The sequence below is a fragment of the Chamaea fasciata genome, unplaced genomic scaffold (genome assembly GCF_029207755.1).
Source record: "Chamaea fasciata isolate MVZ Bird 193981 ecotype frontalis unplaced genomic scaffold, bChaFas1.0.hap1 SCAF_3, whole genome shotgun sequence".
Taxonomy (NCBI): domain Eukaryota; kingdom Metazoa; phylum Chordata; class Aves; order Passeriformes; family Sylviidae; genus Chamaea; species Chamaea fasciata.
The window spans coordinates 22,288,698-22,314,626 of NW_027094088.1; the positions used below are offsets into that span (position 1 = coordinate 22,288,698).

Below are 25,929 nucleotides of genomic sequence, written 5' to 3' on the forward strand. Positions count from 1 at the left end.
ACAGGGGAGGAAGAATAATTATGGCTTCTCTCCATAAACAGATACAGTGACTGCAATAGACATCAAGCAGATGAACCAAGTGAAAAGCACAATGCTGCAACATCTTGTTACAAGCTGTCCAAGATTAAATTCAGGATCTCAACTGAGTATCAAATGACTTTGGAAATCCTTATGAGCCTTGGGAGATACATGAAAGCCTCTTTATCCAGGGCATTTCAGGAAGCAAGTTGCAGTGGCCATTTCTGCACTTCTCCTGTACGCTATGTTTGCAAACTTAAAAGCATAACAACAACAATCAAACTAGGGGCACCAGAACAGATTCTGGCCACAACAGATCCCACCTAAAGAGACAGGCATGCTCAGCTTTTTTGAGTTTAACAGAAACAATACTTTTGGAAATACTAAATCAGGGGAAAGATGTTGGATTTACTACTTTTTGTTCTCAAAACTGGTCTGCTTGGGTCAAAGAGCTTTGAAATACAACTCCTAATGCTTTAGTGATTCAATCCTGCAGGGACCACTAGAATATTATGGCTTTGAACTACCAATTCCACCAACTCTGCAACTCCCTAAGCTTCAAAATGCACAGTAGCTTTAAATGCCAACCTGTTCAACCTACTTTGGCTGTTACCAACCATCCTGAGCACTACTTTAAAGCAACATCTTTCAAGTGCCACCCGTTTTGCTGCAGGTCTGGTGTCTTTGTGGTGGCTACACACACTGGTAACTTACTAAGCAATTATGTCAACAGATTGAAGCAGAGAAGAGTAGAGATTCAGATTTTTTTTTCTTTCCTCTCCCAGAAAACTGGCTACCTGACTGCCAGATCAGGATAGAATTTGGAATTTGTTTGTAATTGATCAGTCACAAATCACAGCCAGCAAAACACCCACACCTTCCCTCCTTAAGCAGTCCTTTAGAGTATTCCAAAAATAGTAATGTATTTTTCTGGGGAGGAGAACGGTTGTTTACAGCCTTTCTTCCACACACAAAATTTGACATTTCCAGCAGCTTTGTGCGCCTGAAGGGCAATGAACAAGTTATCCAACTCGGTCTTCTATGGTCCAGTAGTACCTGAACTGTGAAAGGACAGAGTGAGAAACACAAACTGTTTCCGCTGTGCTGCAAGGAGTGATGTACTACAAGGACAGGATGAACAACAGACACAGGAGAGGGAAATCCAGACAGCCTGGCAAAAACTCCCTTAGAAAAAAGCATGGAAGAAACCCAAGAACAAAACTTCAGATAATACCACATGCTACAAACCTCTTTCAATTCCTCTTAGGCAAGCCTAAAGCACAAGTGAACTGATCACAAAAATCACAGCTCTTTTTCTCTGAACAGGACTAGAGTTATATTATGACCTAAAGCGAACTGAGCTAGCATTTACAAATTTTACCTCTGAGCTATAGGTATTTAGAAGTTAGATGGTGCTGCTACTGACCACAAGAGACATTTACTTAGCCCTTGCACCCTCCCACCCAACAAAGTCAAGCGTCTCATCTAGTTCAGTTACAGCCATTTCTCCTATGAAATAGAATCAGCCATATGTAAGAAAATAATTTTCACATTTTTTGTGATAACTTAATTCTTGTTTGGTTTAAGTCTGAAATACTGTGCTGAATATGTACTTTTTAGAGACAATTTTAGAAGCCCAGTTTTTAAATAAGAGCATTTGTGGATGGATGCATTAGAACTGTAGTGTTATAGGGGCAGAGTAGCATTTTATCTCTCGAGAGAAAAGAGCAAATGGTATGCAGATGTGCAGCAGCTTAATCTACCCACTGCTAGGAGCTGCTACTTCACTTTTCTTTAACAGATGCTACTCACATAAATTCAGCAATGAACTACCCGAGATATGCGCTTGAACATTTACAGCTTCCAAGAGTTAATTGAAACTAAAACTCAGCAGCATTTCAAGTCAATCACGTGATTGATGCAGCAGTGCTATAAGAATCACGAGATCGCCACAGAAGCCCAACAATGGAATAACCATGCAACTGTTACCAAACAACGCTGATATTGTAAAGTTTTTGCATGGAGGGAGGGAAAAGGGTAGGGAAGGGAGGAGATGATTTCTCTTTGCTCAAAAGACAAATAAAGGCTATTACTTTATTTTTTGTTACTGCCATGAGAAACTGAACTGTTAATACTAACTTCTGTTCGACTAAAACAACACTAAAAAGTTGCTCATTTGCAGAAAACAAACCTCTTGGGTGAAGAACCTAATTACCTAAAATATCCACAGTTTTAAGACATACATACATCACTATTTAACAGTGCGATCCCTCTGTTTAAAAATAGTTTTAAAGCCATTTAGAAGAGTTACATTCAACCATATTTATACATGCTAAAGAAAGCACCACATTTCTCCCCCCTCAAGTATAAAAACTCAATTGTATTATAAGAGCAATTTTTTTTTTGTTCTTAACAAAGGCACAAAATGACTGAAGTATCCACATTTCTTGCCTGACAAGAAGGCTCGAAAATAAAGGAATCACACACCTGTATGTGGGGCCATGAGGCTTCAAGAGTTGGTTCATCTTCTTCTGGATCAAAATCTGGGTTATCACTAGGTGGAAGTGTTCTGAAAATATTAGAACTAATCTGCAAGCAAAAAAAAAAAAAAATTGTATCACAGTTCATGCTTTCATAGATCACACTCATTAAGGTACTGCATTTATCCTGAAGTCAAATGAAACAAAACCATCCAAAAAAAGTAACATAATAAATCACTAGCGCATTTTTTCAAAACTGCAAAATACAAACAGCCAGAAGTCTGTAACATATCAGTGAAAATAAGAAAGTAACTTTTGTCTCAACTGCTTTACAAGCTTGTAGCTAGACATGGTCATATTCCAGAGACTTCCCTGAAACTATGGAAGTTAAAAATTTCAGCTTCCTTATAAAAAAAAAAAATTAACTACGTGACACCAATATTTTTATATCAGACCAAAAATAATATATAACTAATCCATTACGATTTAAAGAGAGGTCTCTCCACATCAGAGAGCATGTCTGTCATGTAAGGCAGACAATTCCAAAAACTTATTTCTACAGTTCTTCACTTGGCTTGATTTCAAGATGTTTCTGTTTACATTTTTCACCTTTGAAAATTTCAAGATGTTTCAAGGGTTCGGAAAGTCAGAACCATATAACCATTCTAGCTTTTCCATTTCACGTAGTAGCTATTTTTTCTTGAAGTTACTATAAGTTACTTTTAGTATGATACAGTCACATCAAATCAATTTCAAAAGTTTAAAAAGTTTTTTTCAGGGATTTTTGAAGTATATTAAAGTGTGGATAGAAGACCATTCAGATTCAAAAGGAAAAATGTCATCTCTTGCACCAGATATAACATACTGGATTTAAATCTCTAACATAAACAAAAAAGAACATGAAGTTCATTTAATTTCTGCATTTTCTACCATTCTTTCAAGAACAAGTTTAACCTGACTTTTCCAATCACCTTTCAAACTCTTTTAGTCTTTTTGATCAAATCTGTTTCAAGTAGCTGCTTATCACCCAAACCCAGCAAGCACAAAAGAAACTATTCAACAGTTTGCAGAAAATCCTCCTACACATATTCCATGGAGTCTCCAAGGTGTTTGAAGAACTGAGCAAAACGACTTTAGAAAGATCCTGATGTCACCCAGCTGGCTCTGCACATAAGCATCAGCTGCCCCATTAAACAAGACCACAGAATCAGTGAATGACTAGGTTGGAAGAGACCTCCAAGATCAAGTCCAACCCAGCCCTAATACCTCAACTAAACCATGGCACCAAGTGCCACATTCAGTCTTTTTTCAAAACACATCCAGGGATGGTGACTCCACCACCTCCCCAGGCAGACCATTCCAGTACTTTATCACCCTTTCTGTAAAACACTTTTTCTAATACCCAGCCTATATTTCCCTTGACACAGCTTGAGACTGCATCCTCTCATTCTGTCAGTTGCTGCCTGGAGAAAGATACAGATACACAACTATTGCATAAAATGACTTTTCATTTCCACTTATGCCCTTTGTTCTGTCTCCTGCTGGGACATGGCAAAGCTGTGGCACTGATGTCCTGGATTGGAAGGGCAATGAAGTTCTGTGCGGATGGGCTCAGCTGTCTCTGAGCTTAATGCACAGGAAAAACAACAAAAAAACAAGTCTCCAAACCAAATACAACCATCCAAACAACCCCACTAAAAACAGTACAGTTGTCCTTTGATGTTGCAAACACAAGGGACTTGGGATTCCAAAGCTCAAGAAAAAAGGCTGGGGAGGGAGAGGAGGGGGCAATACGAGTCAGAGAACCTTCATTTTAATCAAGCTCAAAAACCAACATTACAATCCTGGTTCTCTTATTTGCTTTGTCTACTCTTATCAGGTATTCAATAAAACCCTCCAGCATATGAATCAGTCTCCTACAGAGAATGTTCTACCTCTGCTTGCAAGTGTTCTGGTAACATCTCCTGAAAATACTTCCTTTTCTTTCTAGATGCATCTTGCTGAACTGAGCTGGTCAGCCTTTAGCACAGAACCTCCAAGGAGTAAGTTTCATGTCCGAAACAAAGTGTTCTAAATACACTTCTGTAGCAGAAACAAATAGCAAGCCTCTCAGCCCGGCCTTTGGAAATCCAATGGTATGATTTTCAGAGTATTCAGTACTTCCACTAGCATTATTCATCTCCTGAGAGTATATGAAACTTAAAATAAACCTTGCACCCTTTTTGCGTACTAGCCAGTCTCCCCCAAAAAAACAGTTAATTTACTTTATTACGTTTGCAATATTTTTGCAAATTGTTCTCTATAGCCTCTCATGTTATTTAAAACATTATTTTTCTTTCCTAAGTGGTATATTATCCCAAAACTGTTGATTTCAGAAACACAAATCATAAAAGGTTTTTAAAGTCGGATAGATTTCCAGATAAATCCAGCATCAGCTTTCTAAATTAAATCACAAAGTTTTCCAAAAATGGCATCAGAAAATGTGCCAGTCAGTGTACTGAGATACAGTAATTATATTTTATTAAAACAAAAAAAAAGAAAAAAAAGGCCCTTATTGTCTGAACATTTGATTGAAACATCTGAAAGATACCTGGTTCAATTCCAATTTCTGAATGTGCAGGCTGAGGATACCTGATTTCTCATAAATTCTGAATTCACAACTCATACAGCCTGTTAGGACAATCTCATTACATTAGATTTTGATATTCTGCTGGGGAACAAGGCGAGATTGATAGACACAAGGAGATGAAGAGTTAAGCATACTGAAGAGACATTTCTGTCATGTTCTCAAAACTGATAAAAGGTAAAACTTTCTTATTTCCCAGGAAGTTTTAAAACTTAAAATATTCACAAGGCCAAACCCTAATTTTCTTTTAGCTTCAGAGTGCTTTTAACTGAGAATTTCCAAACAGAGAAGACACTAGTTTTAGATGACCCAGAACAGAGGGGCACTGGCTGCTGTTGCTACACCTTCTAAACTATTTGCAAGCAAAACTCCTCCTCAGCTGAAGGAAAATCAGGTTGCCCAGGACACCAAAAAGATACCCTACAGTGTGTCCTGCATATCCATTTAAACAAAGACTTTTTTTAATAATGTTGTTCCATCCTCAGGTTCCATCCTCCCTGCCTCAGGATCCAAGCAGAGCAGAGGCAACCACAGGAGCCTGTGTGATCCTTGACTCAGCAGCTATCCTGGCTACAGACACCAGTGAAGGAAAGGAATGACAGAGACCTCCTCACCTGCACAGACCTGGCCTATGCACTCGTCAGAAACAACATTTTATTTCCCTTCCTGCTACCCTTAAGGCATTGTTGACTCAGCCTCCCCACAGCTCAGGTGACTCCGAGGAAACCAGTTTGAAACCTGAGGCTGTTTCCTCTGCCAGCTGGAGAGAAGGTGTCCCAGGCCTAGGCAAAACCAAGGGGCTTTGGAAAGAAATTGTTTCTGCTTCTGCCATTGCTGCCACTCTGGCTTTTTTTAGGCAATTCTTTAGTCTGCCTGTCTTCTACTACCAGCCAGATGATAGTTGGATTTCATAAAAGCCATTTCTACTTTTTTGTCCCAAAACCACACTTCAAACTCTGCAGTAAAACTCAATTTTTTTTTTCTTTTAATGTCAGAACACCGAACAGCCTAAAAACTTAAAACTCAAACAAAACAAAAGTGAGGCAGTAACTCCTCAATCTCATACCAGTTTTGCTACCAAGAAAGGCCTGGAGTCTGACACAGGTGTTACATGGAGGGAGAGACAGACCCATGCAGATTTTTTTGTGAAAGCTGGTACTTCACCCTGATTCACAGGAAAGGCCTTTTCTGCTGCCAGTTGCCAGGGAGATTAGAAATACTATTCAAGCTTGGAGGGATCTTTTGTCTCAAGCTCTCAAAAAGCTCTCACTGAGCATTTAAAGCTCTCACTGAGCTTCTTCACTCTCTGTCATTTTAGGGGAGAAAAGGAGATGGAAATTTGTTATGGAAGGAAAAACAAGCATCCACAGAATCCAATCATTTGCCCAACAACAAAAACCTCAAAAGAACAGCTCAACACCACCTTATCTCCAAGAAAAGAAAACAACTCCAATATAAAAGAAAACCTCCCTTCAACAAGTACTATGGGCTAGTTAGTATATTCTTTCTTCTAACAAGGGGCTACAGAGGGCACACAGAAGAAGAAAATACTGCAAGTATTTAGGCTTGCTGCCACCAGCAGCAAGAAAAAAAAAAAAAAGAAGCCTAAGAAGAGGTGAACATACTTTGTCTTTTATTTTCTCATGTAAAAAACATTTAGGACAGAAAAACAGCTCCTTTAAAAAACAAAACTATACAGAAACCTGCAGTGTCCTAGATTTTTTTGTAAAACTTAATAAGCATCTGCTGAAACAGCCGAAACGATTAAAAGGGTTTCAATAATCCTAGCCCTGTATAATGGCAAAACATCCACATTTATTAACATTAAAGATCTCATCTTCCCTATCAGCTGCCCAGAAAAAAACCCCAACCAAACAACAAACAAACCACCAAACAACAAACAAAATTAACCTTAAGAAGAAACTAGCTTGTACGGTATAGAGAACCACACAAGTTGCAGGCTGCTTCCTGAGAGCTCTTTTAAAGTCAGCATTTTATCTATGTAAAATTCACCAAAGTTTAGAGAAACATAAACATAAATGCATGGGCACTAAAGCCATTGTTTTTACATTTCACATATCTAGGAAAAAAACCCCTCAGATTATTCTCAAGCATCTTTCGGTTGCATTCCCTGTACATGGAGTATAGGCAGATCATTACTTAAGTAATAATAATTACTTAATGTAAAAACATTTCTTAAGTAGCTTTGAAAATGCACACAAACACCTGGGAAAGTCAGCAGATAACAACCACAAATATTTTGTTCATTATTCAACAAGCCATTAGTAGCAATTGCATGGGACAAGTCATCCTATGGTTTATAATTTCAGCAAACCACTTAGGCTACTCTAGTACAGCTCTCCAAGGAGAAAATAATAACAAACAGCCAAATACAGTATTTACAAAGTAGAGTTGCTTTCTAATACTGATAAACCTTTCTGCTCTCACCAAAGCCTGCAATAATCACTACCAGAAAACTCTAACTCTTCATTGCCACTAGTAAATAAAGATAGGCAGCACTGAAATACTGCCATTTTCTGAAAGAGAACAACTTTAAAGCTTACCCAGGCTGCAAGCATCTGCAGTGTACTAGTTCTTTCATTTTAATTAACCTGAATGCATCACGTTTCAGCTCATAATTAAAACTTGCAAGTTGTTTGTTTTTACAAGCCTTTCCAAGCCAAGTTACCATTAACAAATTGTATTGTATAAGCAGAATAACCAACCACAATTTTGAATTAAACACTATTAGAGTAATAAACTGATTAAGATAGTTTATTAAAATTCAAACTATAACAAGAGCATTCTACTTACCATTTTCACTATGTCAGCATAAGCTGATTCAACAATCACCCCACGATTTGTTGAAACATATTCAACCAGTTCATTCAGTGTTGCTCTCTTGATTTCTTTGCTTTTCAGGTCTGAAACAGAGTCCATGAAGTCAAAGAGCACACAACACTGTTGCAACTTCTGACAAAAAAGATCTTGCTGTTCATTGAAGGTGGCATCTATAAAAGAAAAAAAAACCAAACAAACCCAAACACTTAAGTCTGTAGAAGCAAACACAGGATTTCTAAATCTATTATGTTGACAAGAATTTGCATAACTATGAGTTGTTTTTTTAATGGGGTGGGGAATGTTGTGCTTCATAGTCAGCAAACTAAGAGCAAGTTATACAGCAATTTTGTCCAAACTGAAAATATCTGTATGTTAGAACGAAACACCCACCATCCCCAACTTTTGGTACATGAAACAAACAATGGACAAAGATACGGCAGTAAATATATTTACCAGCAATGAGCTCCTGAATTAACTTATTTGAAATACACAGACATTAACAAATCCCAGGCCTCCATCACCAAAAGTCATATCCAGAAGCAGTGCATCAAACTAACCTTTCATTCATCCGATTTGTCTCATTCTGTTCCCTAATCCTTTATTATGTAACCTGCTTAAAAGCTGTAAAATCTGCTTTGAAGGAACCTTGTCTTTTTACCCCAATGCAAAATGCTTCACATACTTTTGACATCATGTGATCAACGTTACACTGAAGAAAGAATTCCAATATTTTGAAAGGATTAATCCTGAATTTTAATGCTTTGGTCTAAATCATTTATGGCAATCTTAGTCATATAAAGATTTTCCAGATTTTTTGGCCTATTAAGACAATGTGTTTGGCTGTGACTTAGCATTTTCATTTTAGCATTCAGTACCTCCGTAATCTGATAAGGAGAATTCCTCCATTAGCATTTCACATTAACTCTAAAAGAGATGGATTATCAAGCACTACACTCTTCAAAAATTTAATACATCCTTAATATGTTGTAACTGTTCCAAAGCTGCATGATCATAACAATCATAAAAAAGTCATGGTTTTAACTGAAAATTTGGTTTAATGTGCCTTTTCTTCTTGTTTTCAACTCTTTATAGGGGTTCAAAGCCACTGCACCAATACAGCATCACCTCATCTATCAGCCAACAGGCATTTCACTCACTCTGGTGAAAAAATACTATCCCAGATTTTATCTCCAAATAAAGAATGCTCTCCCCTGAAGAATTTTCAAGACCCGTCTACAGCCTGACTACATCCTTTAGCATCATTCCTTCACTGCAGTATTGCTATGAGCACTGCTGGTTCATCATCAGAAAAAATTATGAAGACAAGAAAAAGGCAATTGAGTACTGAAAATCTTAAGTCTCACTTGAAAACCTGAACAAATCAGGAAAAATCTCATGCTTGTATTTAATGTTTTAGAATTATTCTAATTAAACAAACTTTATTAAGTTTATACCTTTAACAGTTCATTTTGATAATGCCCATTTCTCAAGTTTCCTACCAAAATACCTTTCATTTAGTGGCTGGAAGAACAGACAACAGCAGGTTTAATATTCAGTAGTTATCTGATAGAATTGTTTCGTTTCCATGAGGAAAAAGTAATGGCTGAAATGGACTGACACGCCTCCACTGTAACCCACAGTGCTCGCTGTGCCCTGGAAATTCAGGCACCAGAATACTGCACTGTGCTCCTTTCCGCACCTGACAGCTCTGATCCTTTCAGCGGAGCACAACAACTTCAGGGAGTCTCTGAACGAGCCAGCAATTACTACTCCCTCATGAAGAACGATTCACACTTCTGAATGTCAATTCTGCCATTTAAAAACCATTTTTCTTTTGAATAAAAACCCCTGCAAGATGCTTATTTCACTCAGATAACTACAAAGACACAAATTGTTACACTCTGCAAAATAATGAACATCAGCTGTAAAAACATTTGTAAGTTACGTAACATTTCAGGTCAGATCTTCTAATATTCTACAGCGGATTGCATGAGTAAGTATTGTATCATAGCAACAAAGCAATAACAGTGACATGCTGAGGATAAAATCCAAAAAGCCTAATTTAAGGAACCGACACAGGGAGGCCAGCTTTTTTTGTTGCTAGCCCCAAGCTGATAGCCAGACTAACACAGGAACCAAGCCTGCTCTTCTTTTCCCCTCACTTCAAACTCAACTATACTGCAAGTTACAAAGGCCTACAAGAGAGGCACGGCTAATCAACAATTAGTTGATGATAAAAATTTAAAAGGAAATTTTAAAAAAAATTTAAAACGAAGTATCACTAAGCAAAATTTACTCAGAAGTTTGAAAAACCAGCAGACAGCACCTGAATACTTCTAACCGTGGTTCAAACAGACTAAAGACCTCAGATTAAATGCCAATAACGGGAATTTGTACAAAATAATTAGATCACTTACTACCTTCCCTAGGATACCAACTAAATTCCTGCATTAGCCACTTCTAGCTAGACACCAGAGAAAAAGAGAACCTCTCCCCTGCCATGTACCAGCAATCCATTTCATTAGCAACCTGATCTCTTCCAACTGGACATGTTTCCTCAAATGAAAAACCTGCCCACTACTCTGTTTTGTTACTATTAAAACATTTAAAGTAAAATCAAAGGAAGTATTTTCATCTTAGCATACATCCTTTTTTTGTACTTACAAGGGGAAACACAATTGTTTTATCAACTTATTACTGTAGTCATCTGCAAGAGATGAAAATTATGTGCAACCATGGCAAAAATAAGGTAACAAAAAGCCAGTTCTGTTCTATCAGCACAATCTATCTTCATGTGCTCAATCCCTGCTTGACACATTGCACATTTGTCCCAGGAATGTTATGAAAGGTACCATGGGAACCACCAAGTGATTGAGGAAAATTTATTTGTCAGATAGGGCTCTTAACTTTTCAAAGCCTTTCCTTTAACTATCCCAGCACAGTGAAAGATAGACAACTTTATACCACAACAAAATCATATCACAACGGTTTATTCTAGTTCTAGGAATAAAATAAACTGTGCCACCATAACAGCATAAACACTGGAGATTTTAGCTTTAGTAGTTGAACTCACAGCACGATTTTTAAACCAGCTTCGCTCTAATATTCTATGAAGATTTACATTGTACATGCGGAGTTCAAGATAATTGTTAATCTTCAAATACCCTAAATATCATCAAGACCACAGAAGATAAATTAGATTCAAAGTAGACAGTGGATGCCTTAATGAACCAACCCAGAATCAAGCATGATGATGGGAAATTCTGAAGACAAAAACTTAACATCTAGCACCAAAAGAATTAATACAAATTATGATCCACTTTAATCATGACTTGCCTCTGGTCATTTCCATGATAGATAGTAGAGAGCTTGTACCTGATTAAAATACTTAATTTCATTGTTGCACTTCATAATACTTAAATTCTCCACAGACTATTTCTACTGCTTACAAACACCACCACCCCCCCACTCCCCTTTTACAGACACTAGACATGTAATAAAGGACAAAATGTAGCAAGCAATTTGACTTGGAAGTTCTTCCAGAGTAGAAGTTTTAAAATGTTGAAACTGCACGATTGCACAGACTTGGCTCCAAATTGAACGTTTTCAGATTTATAAGGTCACCAATGCAAATCTAAGCATGGAGACTGAGTTAAGAGACTAATCTTTCTAGGGAAAGCCCAAGCAAAATAGGGAAATAAAAAGAATTCACAAGAGCCACTTCACTGGTACATAACTGGAGACGAAAAACACACTGCAATGATGTCCTCCTACAATATATTTATTTCTTATGCTTACAGGCCTTCCTCCTGGAAGAAAAAGAAAGATAATTCTCCTTTCTCAACAAAACTGTTTTCCCAAGACCTTCAGTACAAAGCCAGAGAACCTAACATAATCCTCGATTCATCAGCAGAAACCAGATTCTAAATCCACTAAAACTCTTTCAATTACACAAATGGCAAGTTCAAAATTTGTAGTTTCCCTGCCAATACAAAATAAACTCTCAAACATTTGCAAACATTTTCCAATTATTTTTTTTAAGTCTCTCTAATTAAATATTTTTGTTTTTTCCTGGAAGAGCTGCCCCAGGAAGATGCAGAACCCAGAGAAACGATGAAGGAGCTTTTGTCTGACAGCCTCCTAAAGCAGTTCATACACAGTCCTCTCAAGCACTTAGAAGACAATGATATAGAATATTAATAAAATACCACATAACTCCTTAGAACTTGGTGACAATTCTATACTTGTCCATAATTCCCTGACAAACTGACTATGTGAAAAGGATCATGTCATAATGGTGGAGGGATCTGCTGGAGCAGGACGACGCCTTAACGCTGACACGGAGAGAGGAACACGGGGACCGTGACACTCCAAATCTCTGGATTTTGGGGCTTTTAATTTAAAGGAATCAATGTTCTTGTAAAGCCTGCTCCTCTTAGAGACACCATTAGTCTGAAAAGGAGGTAGTGTGATAAACTGTGCCCCACTTACACAAACCAAGCATGGGGAGTCCCATTTGACCTAAATATAATATTTGGTTTTGTCCCAGAGAGCTCTTATGTACATGAGTGTTGTGATCTCTTCCAGCATCTGTGTGTCAGTGCTGATGTTACAGGCATGGCAAAACATTGTTAGGAGATGCAGTTTTGGTGCAGCTGATGTTACAACAGGGCACAGAGTGTTTTTGTAGCTTCTCAGAAGTCTCCATCTGCAGCCTGACAGGCAGCAAAGTCGTTGGCTGACAGAGATTGAGAGAGGTGTCTCTCCCTGCTACCCCCTTTCCCATTTACTCCTCCCTTCCCCTTCTCTGTTCTAGTCACATCCATCCGTCAGCGCTGGCTCTGGAACTCATCAGGCTCTTCCTAAGCTGCTTTAACTCAATAACATGGTCACATTAGTGAGGTTAAATGGCTTCTGGAGGGGCCTGATGTGCATCAGCTGTGGCACAGGATTAGAGACTGGAGCAGAAACTCTCTGCAGTGAGCTGCTAAGTTAGTTTACCATCTCCTCTGGAACCATATCATCCAAGTACTGAGGCATGAGATAATGTGTAGGTAAGATTTTTCAGTTCAGTTAGACCCTTTTGAGAGCAATACATTTTGGATTTTGTGTTTGTTGAGGGGTCTGGTTATTCGGGGGCTTTTGTTTTGTTGTATACCACTTCAAGCTCCTTTGTAAAGAAAAAAAAGTAGCCCCCATGTACCTGGCTGCCCTGGGAGTGCATAACATTCCCCAGTAACTCCATACACCCATAAGGGAAGTTCCCACAATTCCAGCTTTTGGCAGCTCAACAGCCCCACTGAAACTGATGGGGCTACTTGGACGAGCTCTGTGCAGCACCGCAGGCAACCAAGGGAGTTTTCATCAATATTCTTAGGTTCTCCACATTAAGAAATCTTTGTCATTCTAAGGAATAAGCACAATTTTTTAGCAGACCAGTGTTGTAGGTTCTCCCTCTGCCCCCTCCAATCAGGAGTTCAAAGAATGTATTTTCAAATTACCCATTACCCCAAAATCTACAGATGTTGCTAGGACTCCAGAAGGGGCTGAATTTTTCTGCATGTTGTCAGTAAACAGAACTCTTGACTTTCCAGGACAGATAAGGGAGTCAGAACAACATTATGGATCTTGGAACTTAACCAGCTCCTTATTCAATAGTAAGTTTGCTCACTAGAGGAGGAGATTTGGAAGACAATGAAGTAAAAATGCATTTTCAATCATTATAGAAAGGGAATTTATACTACCTATAGGAGATAAACAAAAACCAAACCAACCCACATAAACACAAAAAAGACTTGGCACAGAATTGCCAAGTTGGTCAATCCCATCTAACATTTAACTTCTTCATTTCAGAAATCAGGACTGCAAAGGAGCAATCAAGAAAACAAGTGAGCTTCTTCTTTACTTCCATTTTTAAGTAAACTATTCTAAGGATGGTCATCAGGCAAGATGTGCACACTACACACGGTAAATCTGTGGCACCCTCCACATGGCAAATCTCCAGTCTCTTTTGAAATAGTAAGAAAATCAATTTTGCTCATTGGAATATTCTGAATTTAAGATTAATTCTGTGATACATGCCAGGAAAGTAAAGAAAAAAATTAGAATTAAAATTAGATGAGACTAAATCAACAATCCCTTCTCTTCTCCTACAGCACTGCAGTTTAGAGAGTTAGTTACAAGTCTAGGCTACAGATAATTTAAAGTCATTTAGTAAAAAGTACTCCTGGAAAGCTGTCTCCCACCCAGTAAGATACTGTTTGTTCAGAGTCTCATCTGCTGCTCCACATGGCCAGCAGCTGACCTCAACAAATCAATCCAGAAAATCTGAAAAGCCCATGCTGATCTAACAACATCTGTCACAAATTCTGTGACACGGCTTCTTGCAATGATAATGAACTGCAAGTGTCTTATCTAGATTGTTTCTACCATCTTCCAGGCTTTCTCATAACCTCATATAGTTAAGAGTCTCTAGCTACTACCATGTTAAATCCCTTGATTTTAATTAAGATTTGAGTCAACCAAGACACTTCAGAGAGTAAGAAAGTACACTGCTGAAATGCTTTTGTATTAACAGCCCCATTTCTTACTGTTTAATTACAGAAGACAACAAGCAGTTAAAATGCAAAAAGTAATACAAATTATCCTCTTGGTCCTTAAAGTTAGACTCTAGTAACTGGACCTGCCACAATTCACCTTATTTCTACCACATTTTCTAAAAAAAGAATTAAAGCACCATTGATTCTTTAAACAAATAAAAACTCACCAAGCATACCAATCACTGGAACAGGAACAAAAAACACCCTAAAGTCACCCTTAACAAAATGTACAAGTTTAACAATACAAAGGTTACCTCAAGAACATGCCAGCAGTTCAGAATCTAGCTGAAATTCAGTTCCATGCAACAAGAAGAAGAAAAAGCAGGGGAAAAAACTGTCCAATGGACGGACACAGTTGAATCAGTGCTGCTTTTGAAAGTACTGAGGAGTTGAGGAATTTGCAGGTTACTAACCATAGTTTTGTGAAGTTTCGTTCAGAGTGATATTGTATTTATTAGAAAAGTCAAAGATGTTTCACTTCTTACACAGCTGAAGTGTTATATTTTTAAAAAACAATTAACCCCCTCCCCCCCACTGCTTTTATACTTGAAACAAGCTTGCTCCCACCTATAAGTCAACTATAATGCTCTCCAATGCACTCATTTATGGTTTTGGCACACACTGGTAGTGTATTTGCTGTCTTCATTTAAAACCCATAAAGCCGTTTTACTGACTGATCATATGGCAGGATAAGCCTTTTTTAAATATACCTAGAGCCTCTAAAAGTTAGAACGGGAATCTGCCTTTTTAAGGAAGAGACTTCTAAATTTAATATTGTGGAATTCATATGCATAGCCATGTCATTCAGTCGGGAAAAGGGAGAGTAATTAATTTCTTGAATGGGAAATTGTTTCTCAGAAGATGTGAATATGGGACAGACAGCACCTTTAACTTAAAATTACAGAAATTGATACAAAGGCCCAAGAATTGAAACTGCTTTCCCAAACAGAAAAGACACCTCCAGAAGGTTTTTTGTTATGGTAAAACAGAGATGCTTTCAAGAAGTCCTCCTAAGAAGAGGGCAAATAAAGATCAAGGTACAGCCCTGCATATGTAAACAGATCCTTCCTTTAAAAATCTAAGTCAGGTTACACCGAATGAACCACAGGGTGAAAGTACCCAGAGAGGCTGCACAAGCAGCTTGTTACTCCAGGTAATTCGCTCTTGTGCCAGGAAAATTAACCACCAGCAAGACCCAGGAGACTACAGAAATGGAAGGACACTAAAGGCCAAGCTTCTGAGAGTGTCAAATCAAAAAGATCAGAAGGGACAATTGGTATGATGCTCCATATTCCCAAAACATGACATTACTTACACTTTTCCACAAATGGAAGCACTTGCCCTTAAAGAAACACTATTTATCAACGTGTAATGATTCAACAAAACACTTGATTTTTACGTGTAATTTTGAAGATGCAATAAAGCCCTTGAGGGTGTGACAAGGTAGACTCAAGTAAGCATTTCACATCTACTCGGCTAAGAAATAAAAGAATAATCTGAGCAGCTCTGCTCCCTATTTTACCCCCCAACAGCTGTAGTGCTCTGCACAGATTTTACCAGGGCACACAGACAGCTAAAAAGCAGGTCACAAAGTTGTGTGCCACATAGGCTCAGTAAAAATTTCAGCTTAATACCTGTTACCCAGGACTGCATTAACAACATTTACAATTCACAGGGACCTAAACACTTTGCTTGAATAAAACCAATTGATTTGCACCTTTTAAGTCTGAAGGGGCAGCAACTGTATTTACAATTAAGTTCCCTTTACATTAAGTCAACTGCAAAACTCCTGTCTGACTGACATTACTGTCAATCATGGTAGTTTGTAATTACTGAGTGGTAATTATGAAGTATGCCGTAAGTGGATTTGTGTGGCATATAATTAACAGATTAAAAATCTATTAACTTGTATTCTTCCCCATCATTTCCTCACCACATCCAAGTATAAAATTAATTTTGAGTAAGATGATGAAGTTGCTCCAGTTTGATATCACACTAGAACATGCAAGTCAACACAAATCAAGTTTATTTTCCAGAAACTGAAGAAACATTCACATAATTTTCACATGGCAATATTAGTGCTAAGTGAAATATAAAAAAACCCCTTTATTGAAACCAAGGATAGCTGTTAAACACAACAGAAGTACAGAAACTCTCATTTTGCAGTTAATTTAGCACTTAGCTTTTAAACGTGAAGGAGATGCATAGAGGAGTAATTTAATAGGAAATGTGTGCCAGAGGAAACAGTCAATCTAACTTTTCAAAAGACAAGGAAAACCCACCTCTTCCTTTGAAATCCTGTGTAAATCTGTGAGGAAGTTAGAAGTATAGGATTAACTCCTTAGATAAATACCCAGTTTACAGATTGGCCAAACAAGTGTTTCTTACTTTTCGGAGTCGTCTGGGATCAAAAATATAAGGAGATACTTTATAATTATGTTGCAGTAGCAAGAACTATGATTAAATTAGACAGGGAACACAGGTGAAATCCTGGCTGTGCTGCATTCAGTGACCCAACTCCCACCAACCTGAACGAGAACAGATCATCCTGAGCAGACAAATACCAAACATTTGCAGGATCTCTTTGCTTAATTTAAGTGAAGTAGACATTTAGCCTCATAAATAAAAGGCTGAGGTAATTTTTTCATCAATTTTAAGCATACTGTAACAGTTACACTCTTTCTACCAAAAACTCTAAACACAAAGTGTTCAGTAATGAGGGAACCTGCACTTTAAGTCCTCTCCCATTTGGCAAAATCTCTTGGCTATTTTTAAACTCAATTTACATCATTTTGATGTATTTGGTTTATTTTAATCCTGCTTCCTACTCTTAAGGGAAAATGAAGAAATATATATTACCAAAACCTGTCCTTCCTGACTTTCTGTGGGACCAAGCCGATGTCTCTTGAGAGGGTGCTGATACTCACATCAAAATTTTTCCTCTCAAAACAACAGTAACTGTTTTCCTACAGAATCCAACTATGCTGAAATGCATAGGTTTGTTTCCCATACGTTACTCAAGACCTAAGCTCAGCTCTAACCATTTGCTGCTTTAACAGACATGGGGATCCAAAATTTTGCTGCTTAACAAGAATTCAATCTTACATGTATGTCATATTTCAAGCACAGAATTTGTAATGGAAAATATGGTACACTTTTGAGAAGTTTTACAGAATTACACTAAATTAGAACCTTTAAAAAAAAAACCAAAACAAAACACTTTTTCCCCCTACATCTCCCAAATAATTTTACTTGGGATGAAATTAATAAAACAAAAACCGTGCCTCTGTATTTTGAAGGACCAAGCATTGACAGAAATAAACCTATTAAATCACTTCTAAAAGCTCATTTGTTTATGCAGTGGGGTACTCTTCTAATCCTTTAATACAACTATAGCAGAAATGAAGTTGTATCCCCATTCATATTTAGACACATTGCTGTGACTTTTTATTCCTGATCATTTTCAGGTCAGCCTTCCTGCCCCATGTTACACTGTCCTTCTCTAAACTTGCTCAATCCACCTCCTCTTTCAGTTTGGAGAAAATCTACTGTGCCACTTTCATTTGCCTGTTACCCACAGCTTGCCAACTCTCCAAGTGTATTACAGTCTCAAATACAAACTTCAAATCAGTCATTTGAAACTTGTGTAACATGTGGAAAGCTGTTCTTTTATTGTAGGGAGTAACTATCACATTTTAAATTCTAAGTGTTTAAAAAAATTATTTAATAGAATGTCTTCCTTTTGCAGCATCATTCCTGAATAGACATGCACAGATATAATTTTTGCTGTTACTCTCACCTCAACCTCCCAACTCACCAGCAAAATATGTATTTCTCTTCTGAATCCTATCATATCAACAAAGCTGACAAAACCCATCAATTTCACCAAAGCTTTGCTTGGTAAGATCAAGAGAAACAATGGCAAGGAGAAGAAACTTATTATGAGAATAAGACAGAAATCTTTTCCCAATAGCAAAAGGCAATACAACTGCACCATTTTTATTTTTATTTTTTTTAATCTACAGCTTTTTTTTTCACCATATTCATTGCAGCAGTACATGCCACTATTTTAGCAGGATATAGGTCTGCTGAATTCTGAGCAGACTGTTTGTTCCCATAGCCTCCATATCCTTAAAATACTGAGGCCTAGTATCCTGCATTTACAATTCACCAGCCTTTCCCAGCTCCACTTTCCCACCCCCAAACATACAGTTCTGCTCGCCTCAATTTTAAATTCTCAAGAAAAAAACCCTCTCATTTGATGAGCCAGCTAGTCTGCAATCAATTCCTGATGTACAGAAGAAAAATCCTAAGCCTGTGAAGTTTCAGGAAGATCATGGGAAGTTCAAAATCCACGGCTGCAATGAAAAGTTATGAAGAAATTAAAAGAGAATATGGTAAGAAACATTTCCAGAAAGCTTCAACAGGAGTGTTGAGTCTCCAAACACTGAGCTCCCTGCAGCCACTGGAGAGGAGCTGGCCTCTGCCCTCTCTTCCCACTTAAGCTTTTCCATCATCTCAGCAGTTCCGTACCATGCTTCCACCTGTAATGTACTCCTGGGCTCTTGCTTGTAGAAAGTGAGGGGTTTTGCCTACACTTGGCTGCTGTCCTAGCAGTACTACAGACAAGAAGCCCAAAGAGCCACCCAGAGCAGCCTCAGAGCAGGGCAGATCCTGAAGGAGCCCTACATGACAGCTTGGTGGATACCAACCCATCTGTCCTGTAGCTACAACAGCTACAGCTGGACCAAATGCGATTCATTTGCACTAAGAACCACGCGCTAAGCTCCAAAGTACAGCAAGCATTAAACCTCAACACAATTCATGGTTTTGGGGTTTTTTAAAATATTGACACTATACAAATTTGTCTTTCGTCTAGTGTTCAAAGTAGTTGGAATTGGTTTTGCTGAAACTAAGAAAATTAGCATGAGGAACAGTTGCAAATAAAACTGTCCATACTTGGCATGGAAAACTTCAGTCCAAACAGTTCAGCAATGCTGTAAGCAGCTGAAGAGAAGGTCTTGTGAAGGAAAACTGAAGGCAACCTTAACTCTGATGAACTCTGCTTTAAAGTCAGAAGCATACCATGAAATAGGCATCTTGTAGACAACACTGTTCACTGGCCACAAATTCAGCAAAACTTGAGAGAAACTACTTCAGTAATTCTCTGAAGGAATCAATGATTCAGACTTTAAAAAGAAGTTACCATCTAGTTCCTAGCAGAGCACTTTGCCAAGGGAGTCCTCTAAAACAGGTGTTACTTACTACCAATTCACCTAATTGGGCTGCAGCTCCAACCCTCCAAATCCACGTGCTGCTAAAAGCCAAAATTTTAACCTGCTAGATTAAAACAGGAGTCAGGACAACAAGGGTATAGAAGCTAATTTTTACGGCCTTCTCAATGGAATTTTTTTTTTTTTTTACATCAGAACACAAGACATATCCCCTCTGTGCTTAAAAAGAATATTAATCTGTCCAGAACTGTTGGTATGACACCTTTTCAAAAGCACTGAATGTTTTTTAAGATAGAGAGATGTTAAAAAAAAAACCCCAAATCTACAGACTGAAGTAATTTGATCAGATTGCCTGCAGCAATAACTAATTCCATTTGTATTTTCCTACAGCAACTAACATTAAATGCAGCACCTGCAAAACTACTATCTGACTAAACCAGAAAGCAATGAATATGGAAAAAGAAATCTGATACTAAGCTGGCACACAGAAGATGTGAAAGATTGAAATAGAAAAGTTCATGTGAAGACTGTCAATAGGCTCTATATTTAGGAGTTGCTTTTGATGGAAGTATATTCCAAGACCAAAAATTCAAGTCTACGGATAAAAAGGTCAATTTGTTAAGAATTAAAGACTAAAATGTTCTGCTCCACAAACGAGGAACAGTGCCTTAATATAGAAAGAAATTCAAACAGCTCATTTTTCATGGAACTACTACAGCTTTTTCATCTGTTATAGAGGTTGTTTATTTCTCAAGATTGTAACTTCACTAAAAAGGAAGTTTTGACTACTTCATAGTGCATCCTGCTGAGATTATAGTAAGAGGTAAACAAATTCCTCACACAACATCCTCATTCTTCATCTGAATTAAAAATCCTCACTTTTAAGGAAAAACTCATCCAAGATGATCGCAATTGCAAGGGATGTTGAATACAAAAGACGGAGGATGGGGCACTACAGAGGAGGAAATAATGAATCATAAGGGATACAAAAAACCAAGTGCAAATCTGAGAGAGAAAACTCTCCTTTCACTTAAAAATATTTATTAAGGCTTTAGTAAAAGTAAACCGTTCTAAAACTTTGAAGCACATTTTCCCTTGGGGAGCAAAGGCAACTTAATATGACAAGAAAATTCCTCTCAGCTGTTTTTAATTCCACTTATTTATGTCACTCCGAAGCACACACTATGTGACTCGAAACCAGTCAAAGAGTGAGGCTTGAACTGATCCTCAGATTTAATAACACTAAAATTTTACCTATCGGCAAGGTTACCAGGCCTCCCTGCAACACTTCCACAAAAGCTTAGCTTGAACACAGTACCTGGTTTTCAGCCAAACCCACGCTCCCTTTCAAGGGTTTAGGCAAAGAAAACCAGAGTTAACACCTATTTTACACCCCGTATTTGAATGCTGACACTACACACTGGGAGGTCTTCTTAAAAATGTCTTCTCATTCCAGCACACTTCACCTCTGTAACTCTGAGCCCCACAGAGATCCCTCTAACTATGGCTAGTCCATGGCTGAAAGATTTCTGGACCACTTTCCAATTCTTCTCTTGCGAGGGTAAGAGGCATCAGGAAAGGTTTATTCTTTCCAGCTGCAGTTGACATGTTTGGTACACAGAAAAAAAAATTTGCTTTACAACCTGACAAGCCACATTAACTGTACTAAATAAAAGCAACAAGTTGTGCTTTCTATTCACCACTTTTCACCTGCATTTCTACATGCTACTTCAACCAAAAGTGACAAGAGACAAGCATGCATACATCTACTGGAGAGAGTCAGATCAGGTTCCAAGGTCAAGCTGCATCTCTTTCCCAAAAGTGAAGGTAACTGCCATGTTCTATCGCAGTCTCTTTAAACAATTTCCTATTGTGACAAAATTATCCCTTCTTAAGACGACAAAAATAATACTCCCTTTGGTAGATTTCCTCAAAAGTAACACTCTTGGAATTGTCCATGAAATAACAAAATCGTGGTGTGTTCCAGCATATTATTTTGGCTGAAGATTCTTCAAAATTCTTCTATTATGCAAACTTCAGATAAAAAAATCATTTTGAGTATCCTGCCATCAGTCAGGTTTTGCTGAGCTTTCATCTAAACAGGATAGATACCACCACATACAAAGATAAGCTGAATGTTAATCACAACACACAATCTTACCACCCCTCCTCTCAACCTCACTCCCCCAACAACACCTCTGAAGCTCCTGCTGCTGGGGTACCACTTGGGACTGTTACCCACTAGTAAGAGATGTGATGTATCACTGCTAGGAGAAGAAACACACAGTCAAAGCACAGAATTTTGGTAATTCAGAGCAGCAGTACAATTAACTCCAGAAATATGTGTTTTTAAGATTATCTGTCTAAAGGCTTTGAAATAACTCTGAAAGTGTGTCTCACCATCTGAGCTGCCCATTTCAGCGGCAAACTAAACACCCCGAGAGAAAAGGAAAAACCCCACAACACTCTCTACCAAGAAGGCACTTTCTAAAGTGATGAGTAATTTCTGTTTTTCTTCTGGAACATCTCTCCCTCCAGAAAAATAGATGCAAATGTTTTAGGCCAGTCTGACAAACCTACTGGGGAGTTTTAAAATACTGTCTATATTTATTTTGGAATATTTTCTCTTAAAAGCGATGAAATGAGACAATACCTATAAACAAGATGAAATATTTTACAGCAGCATAATACCAAACTGCTTTTTCATCTAAAAATACTCAATTTCCTCCCAATACAGGTTTGAAACACCTCAAGTTTAACAGAAAGCAAAAACTTATTCTAATTACATACGCATATGCCAAGCACCCGTAGGCATTGTTACAATGAGTGCATTTTCCTCTTCTAGCCCATCCCTGGGAATTCTGGCTCATGATTCTGTGGATGACACTACACTGGAAGCATCAAAACTATTGCTGAATTCCATATCAACTTTAAAGAATAAAGAAAAGCTTTATCTTCCCAAGACATATGTGATTAGAACAAACAGTTTTATAAAACAGTCCGTTTGTAGAGAGAGCAAACTCTTTCTAAAACCTTTCTTGGTTTCAGGGGTAGGGAAGGTTGAAGAGGAAAAGGGAGAGAGGGAACATGAACAGATGAAAAAGAAACCATCCCATGTCCACAGCTACGTTCGGGATAAATCTAACATCACAAACCTAAGGGAGAAAAACAAAGTGTGTTGCTTGACTTCCTGCAAACTGGCTACTTGGGATGCTACAGCTCCTAAAAGTATATTTTGCCTGAAGCAGGTCTCTGAGGCAAGACTTCATATCTGAATCATAAGCATAAAGACTGAAGGGATTTTCCTTTAAGAACTTAAGGCAACTCAAACTACTATAAAACCCTGCATAACCGAAGAAATTCCTCTGCTGGTTTATGGCTTCAAATTTCCAAACATCTGAGCTGCTGATGCCATGCAAAATTTCTCTGTGTTACAAGTAAAAAAAAGCTGTAAAACAACACTCACAAAACTACAAGACTTAATAATGCAGAGTTAAAAATTTAATATTAAAGTCCCAGCACAGCAAAGAATGTAAACTTTGACATTTTGCTGATTTAAGCTGGAATTGCTCCCTGCATAACACACGTATGTTTAACTGTTTGCTGGACCAGGACTCAAACTTTCTGAAGTCTGCCACCTATGTGCAGCATTTACCAAGGGCCTTTACAAAGTCTCAAGTGAGGTTTCTAAAATTCAGGTCTGAGGAAAAACGTATTGCTCGAACAGCATGGGAACGGCAAAAACTGAATCTTGATTTCAAACACGTTACCCAGGTAATAAATCCTTCAAATCAAAGTAGAGGACCAAGACAGGACACAACTTCATAGAGAAAGGAAAGCCCAGAACAAGCAGCGAGAACACCCCTGCTGTTGTTAAAACTAACACCCAAAACCACTGCAACAAACATGTGAAAACCAAACAAACAACCCTGCCCTTGTTCCTCCCCTGCCTAAGCTTATTTCTAGCCAATAACATTTCTGCTAAGAGCCAGATTTATGATTCATGTACATCTGCCACTCAAAGAGCAGGAAAAAGTGACTGTTACGAGATACTAGACACAATTGTAAATGTCACAAAAATCAAACTGAAAAGAAAAAAAAACCCCAAAACCTTAGTACCTAAGAATATTTTTAAGTTTCCTATATCTTGGTCAGATTTTGGATATTTGCTGCAAATCAGATATTTTTTTCCCACTATCATATGATGCAGCTTCAAAAGCCTTAGGACTTTAAAGGCAGTGGAAGCAAAATTAACATGCTAGGTCACGTTAAGGTAATTTTTCTCCCTTATTTTTCAAGTCCCTGACAAATGCTTTAATAACAAGTCTTGCATTCTCTCCCCAAAACGTACTTTTTGTAATTTTAAAAATATACAGAAACGTATTCTGACGTTCAAAGACAGAGAAGGATGCAATGCACTTCGCTTCATTTCTGTGACCTAATGAACCGAGCCTTCGCAGATTTTAGCTGCGGCCACAGTGGATAAAACCTTCACTGTCTATTTTCCGTTTCAGCAATGAGTTTTCATTCACTCGAGAGTGGTCCCACACAGCACTGTGCAGGAGGAAGTCTCCGAGGCAGCTCCTGGAGAGGAGCAAAGCGCCGCTCCAACGCTGTCCAAGAGCGGAGCGACAGCACGGAGCAGCCAAACCCGAACTCTCTCCGGTAACTCAGGATGTTCTGCCACGGGCAGAGTTCCTCTTCGCAAAATCCCCCGTGGGAGGAGCCACCGCTCGCTCCCAGGTTTTAGCGCTCAACTGCCTGCGCTCCTGAACTCAACTCATCGTCTACGTTTTCCTCGACAAGACCTTAAAAAACAGGCGAACCAGCCAGAAAAAGGGGGTGACGAGTTCGTGGAGTCAGCGCCCGGGACAGCGAGCGAGAGCCGACCCGTGCGGCGCTGGTTTGTGCGAGCAGAGGAGGAATTCCTGCCGTGGGTCCCTACCTGGAAAGCCCCGGGGCAGGGGAGGACACGGCTAAAGGGCAGAGGGCGCGGGGCAGGGGCCAAGCCAGGGCAGGCGGTGCGGGCAGCGGCACCTGCAGCCGGAGGGGAGGGCAGGCTCGTACCTTTGAGCTGGGGCAGCGGCGAGAGCTCCACCGGGCTGCCCTGGCTGCGGAACTGCGAGGAGCCCTGCGAGCGCTTCTGCCTCTGCGCCTTGCGCACCGATTTCCGTGTGAAGCCATCCACCTTCTCCGCGGCAGAGATGGCCGCCGACATGGCTGGGCGGCGGGGCGGCTCTCCACGAGCATATATTGTACCGGAGGGAGAAGCGGGCGGGCAAAAAACAAAGGGGCTTAAAAAAAAAAAAAAAAAAAAAAAAAAACAACGAAGAAAACACCACCAAAAACGAAGCCCTGGCTGCCCTCACACACCACACCGAGGAGAGGAGCGGAGCGGGCTCTGCCGGGCGCTGGGGAGGCTCCCGGGTCGCTCCTCAGTTCCTGCTTCCCTCGCCGTTTCCTCCCCGCGCGGAGCCGGTGGGGGAGCGGAAGGGGGGAGGAGGAGGAGGAGGAAAGGGAAAACAAACAAACAAACCCAAAGACAACTTTGCCCGGCGGGGCGGGGGCGGGCGAGCGCCAAAACTTTCCCTCCCGGGCTCCCGCTGTCCTCAGGGCAGGCGCGGCGCGACCCGCCGCGGGACGGGCTCGGCGGCGCCGCTGCCCCGTTCCCGCCTCGTTCGCTTCGCGTCCCCTTCAGTCGAGCCCGCTGTCATCGGCCGGACTCGCCCCCGGGCTTCAGCCGCTGGCTTCCACACGCCCTTTGTCCGCCTTCAGCCGCCGCCGGGCGCTCCCCGCGCCTCCGCCGTCATCCCGCCTCGTCGCGCTCCGCCGGGAGCCGCCGCGCGCGGCACCACCAGAACCCCGGAGCCGCCGGGCAGCGGCCGCGCAACTTGGCGGAGCGAGCGGACTTGAGCGGAGGGAGGGGCGGGGCGGAGGCGGTGCCAGCGGTCGCGGTTGGCGGCGCCAGGTGATTGACTGCCCGAAGCAGCCATTAAAAGGAGAAGAGCGCGGAACGCCCCCCGCCCCGCCCGCGGGGGCCTGGGGAGGACGCGGGAGCTGGGCCGCGCGCCGGGGATCCGATGATTGACGGCCGGTTCCTCCAACCGGGAGCGGGGGAGGTGGAGAGGGCG

At 39.8% G+C, this 25,929-nt stretch overlaps 1 protein-coding gene across 1 annotated transcript in view; it reads right to left on the bottom strand.

Annotated features, from left to right (window-relative positions):
* Positions 1-25,682, bottom strand: part of PPP2R5A (protein phosphatase 2 regulatory subunit B'alpha) — a 42,595-nt gene extending 16,913 nt beyond the window's left edge. Inside the window, exons 1-3 of the mRNA XM_066178315.1 lie at positions 24,866-25,682; positions 7,939-8,135; positions 2,506-2,607 (exon numbers count right to left, since the gene is read on the bottom strand). Of these exons, the coding sequence (XP_066034412.1) occupies positions 2,506-2,607; positions 7,939-8,135; positions 24,866-25,016 (450 nt within the window). The 5' untranslated portion in view covers positions 25,017-25,682. The remainder of the gene's footprint in view (positions 1-2,505; positions 2,608-7,938; positions 8,136-24,865) is intronic.
* Between the last annotated feature and the right edge of the window lie 247 nt (positions 25,683-25,929).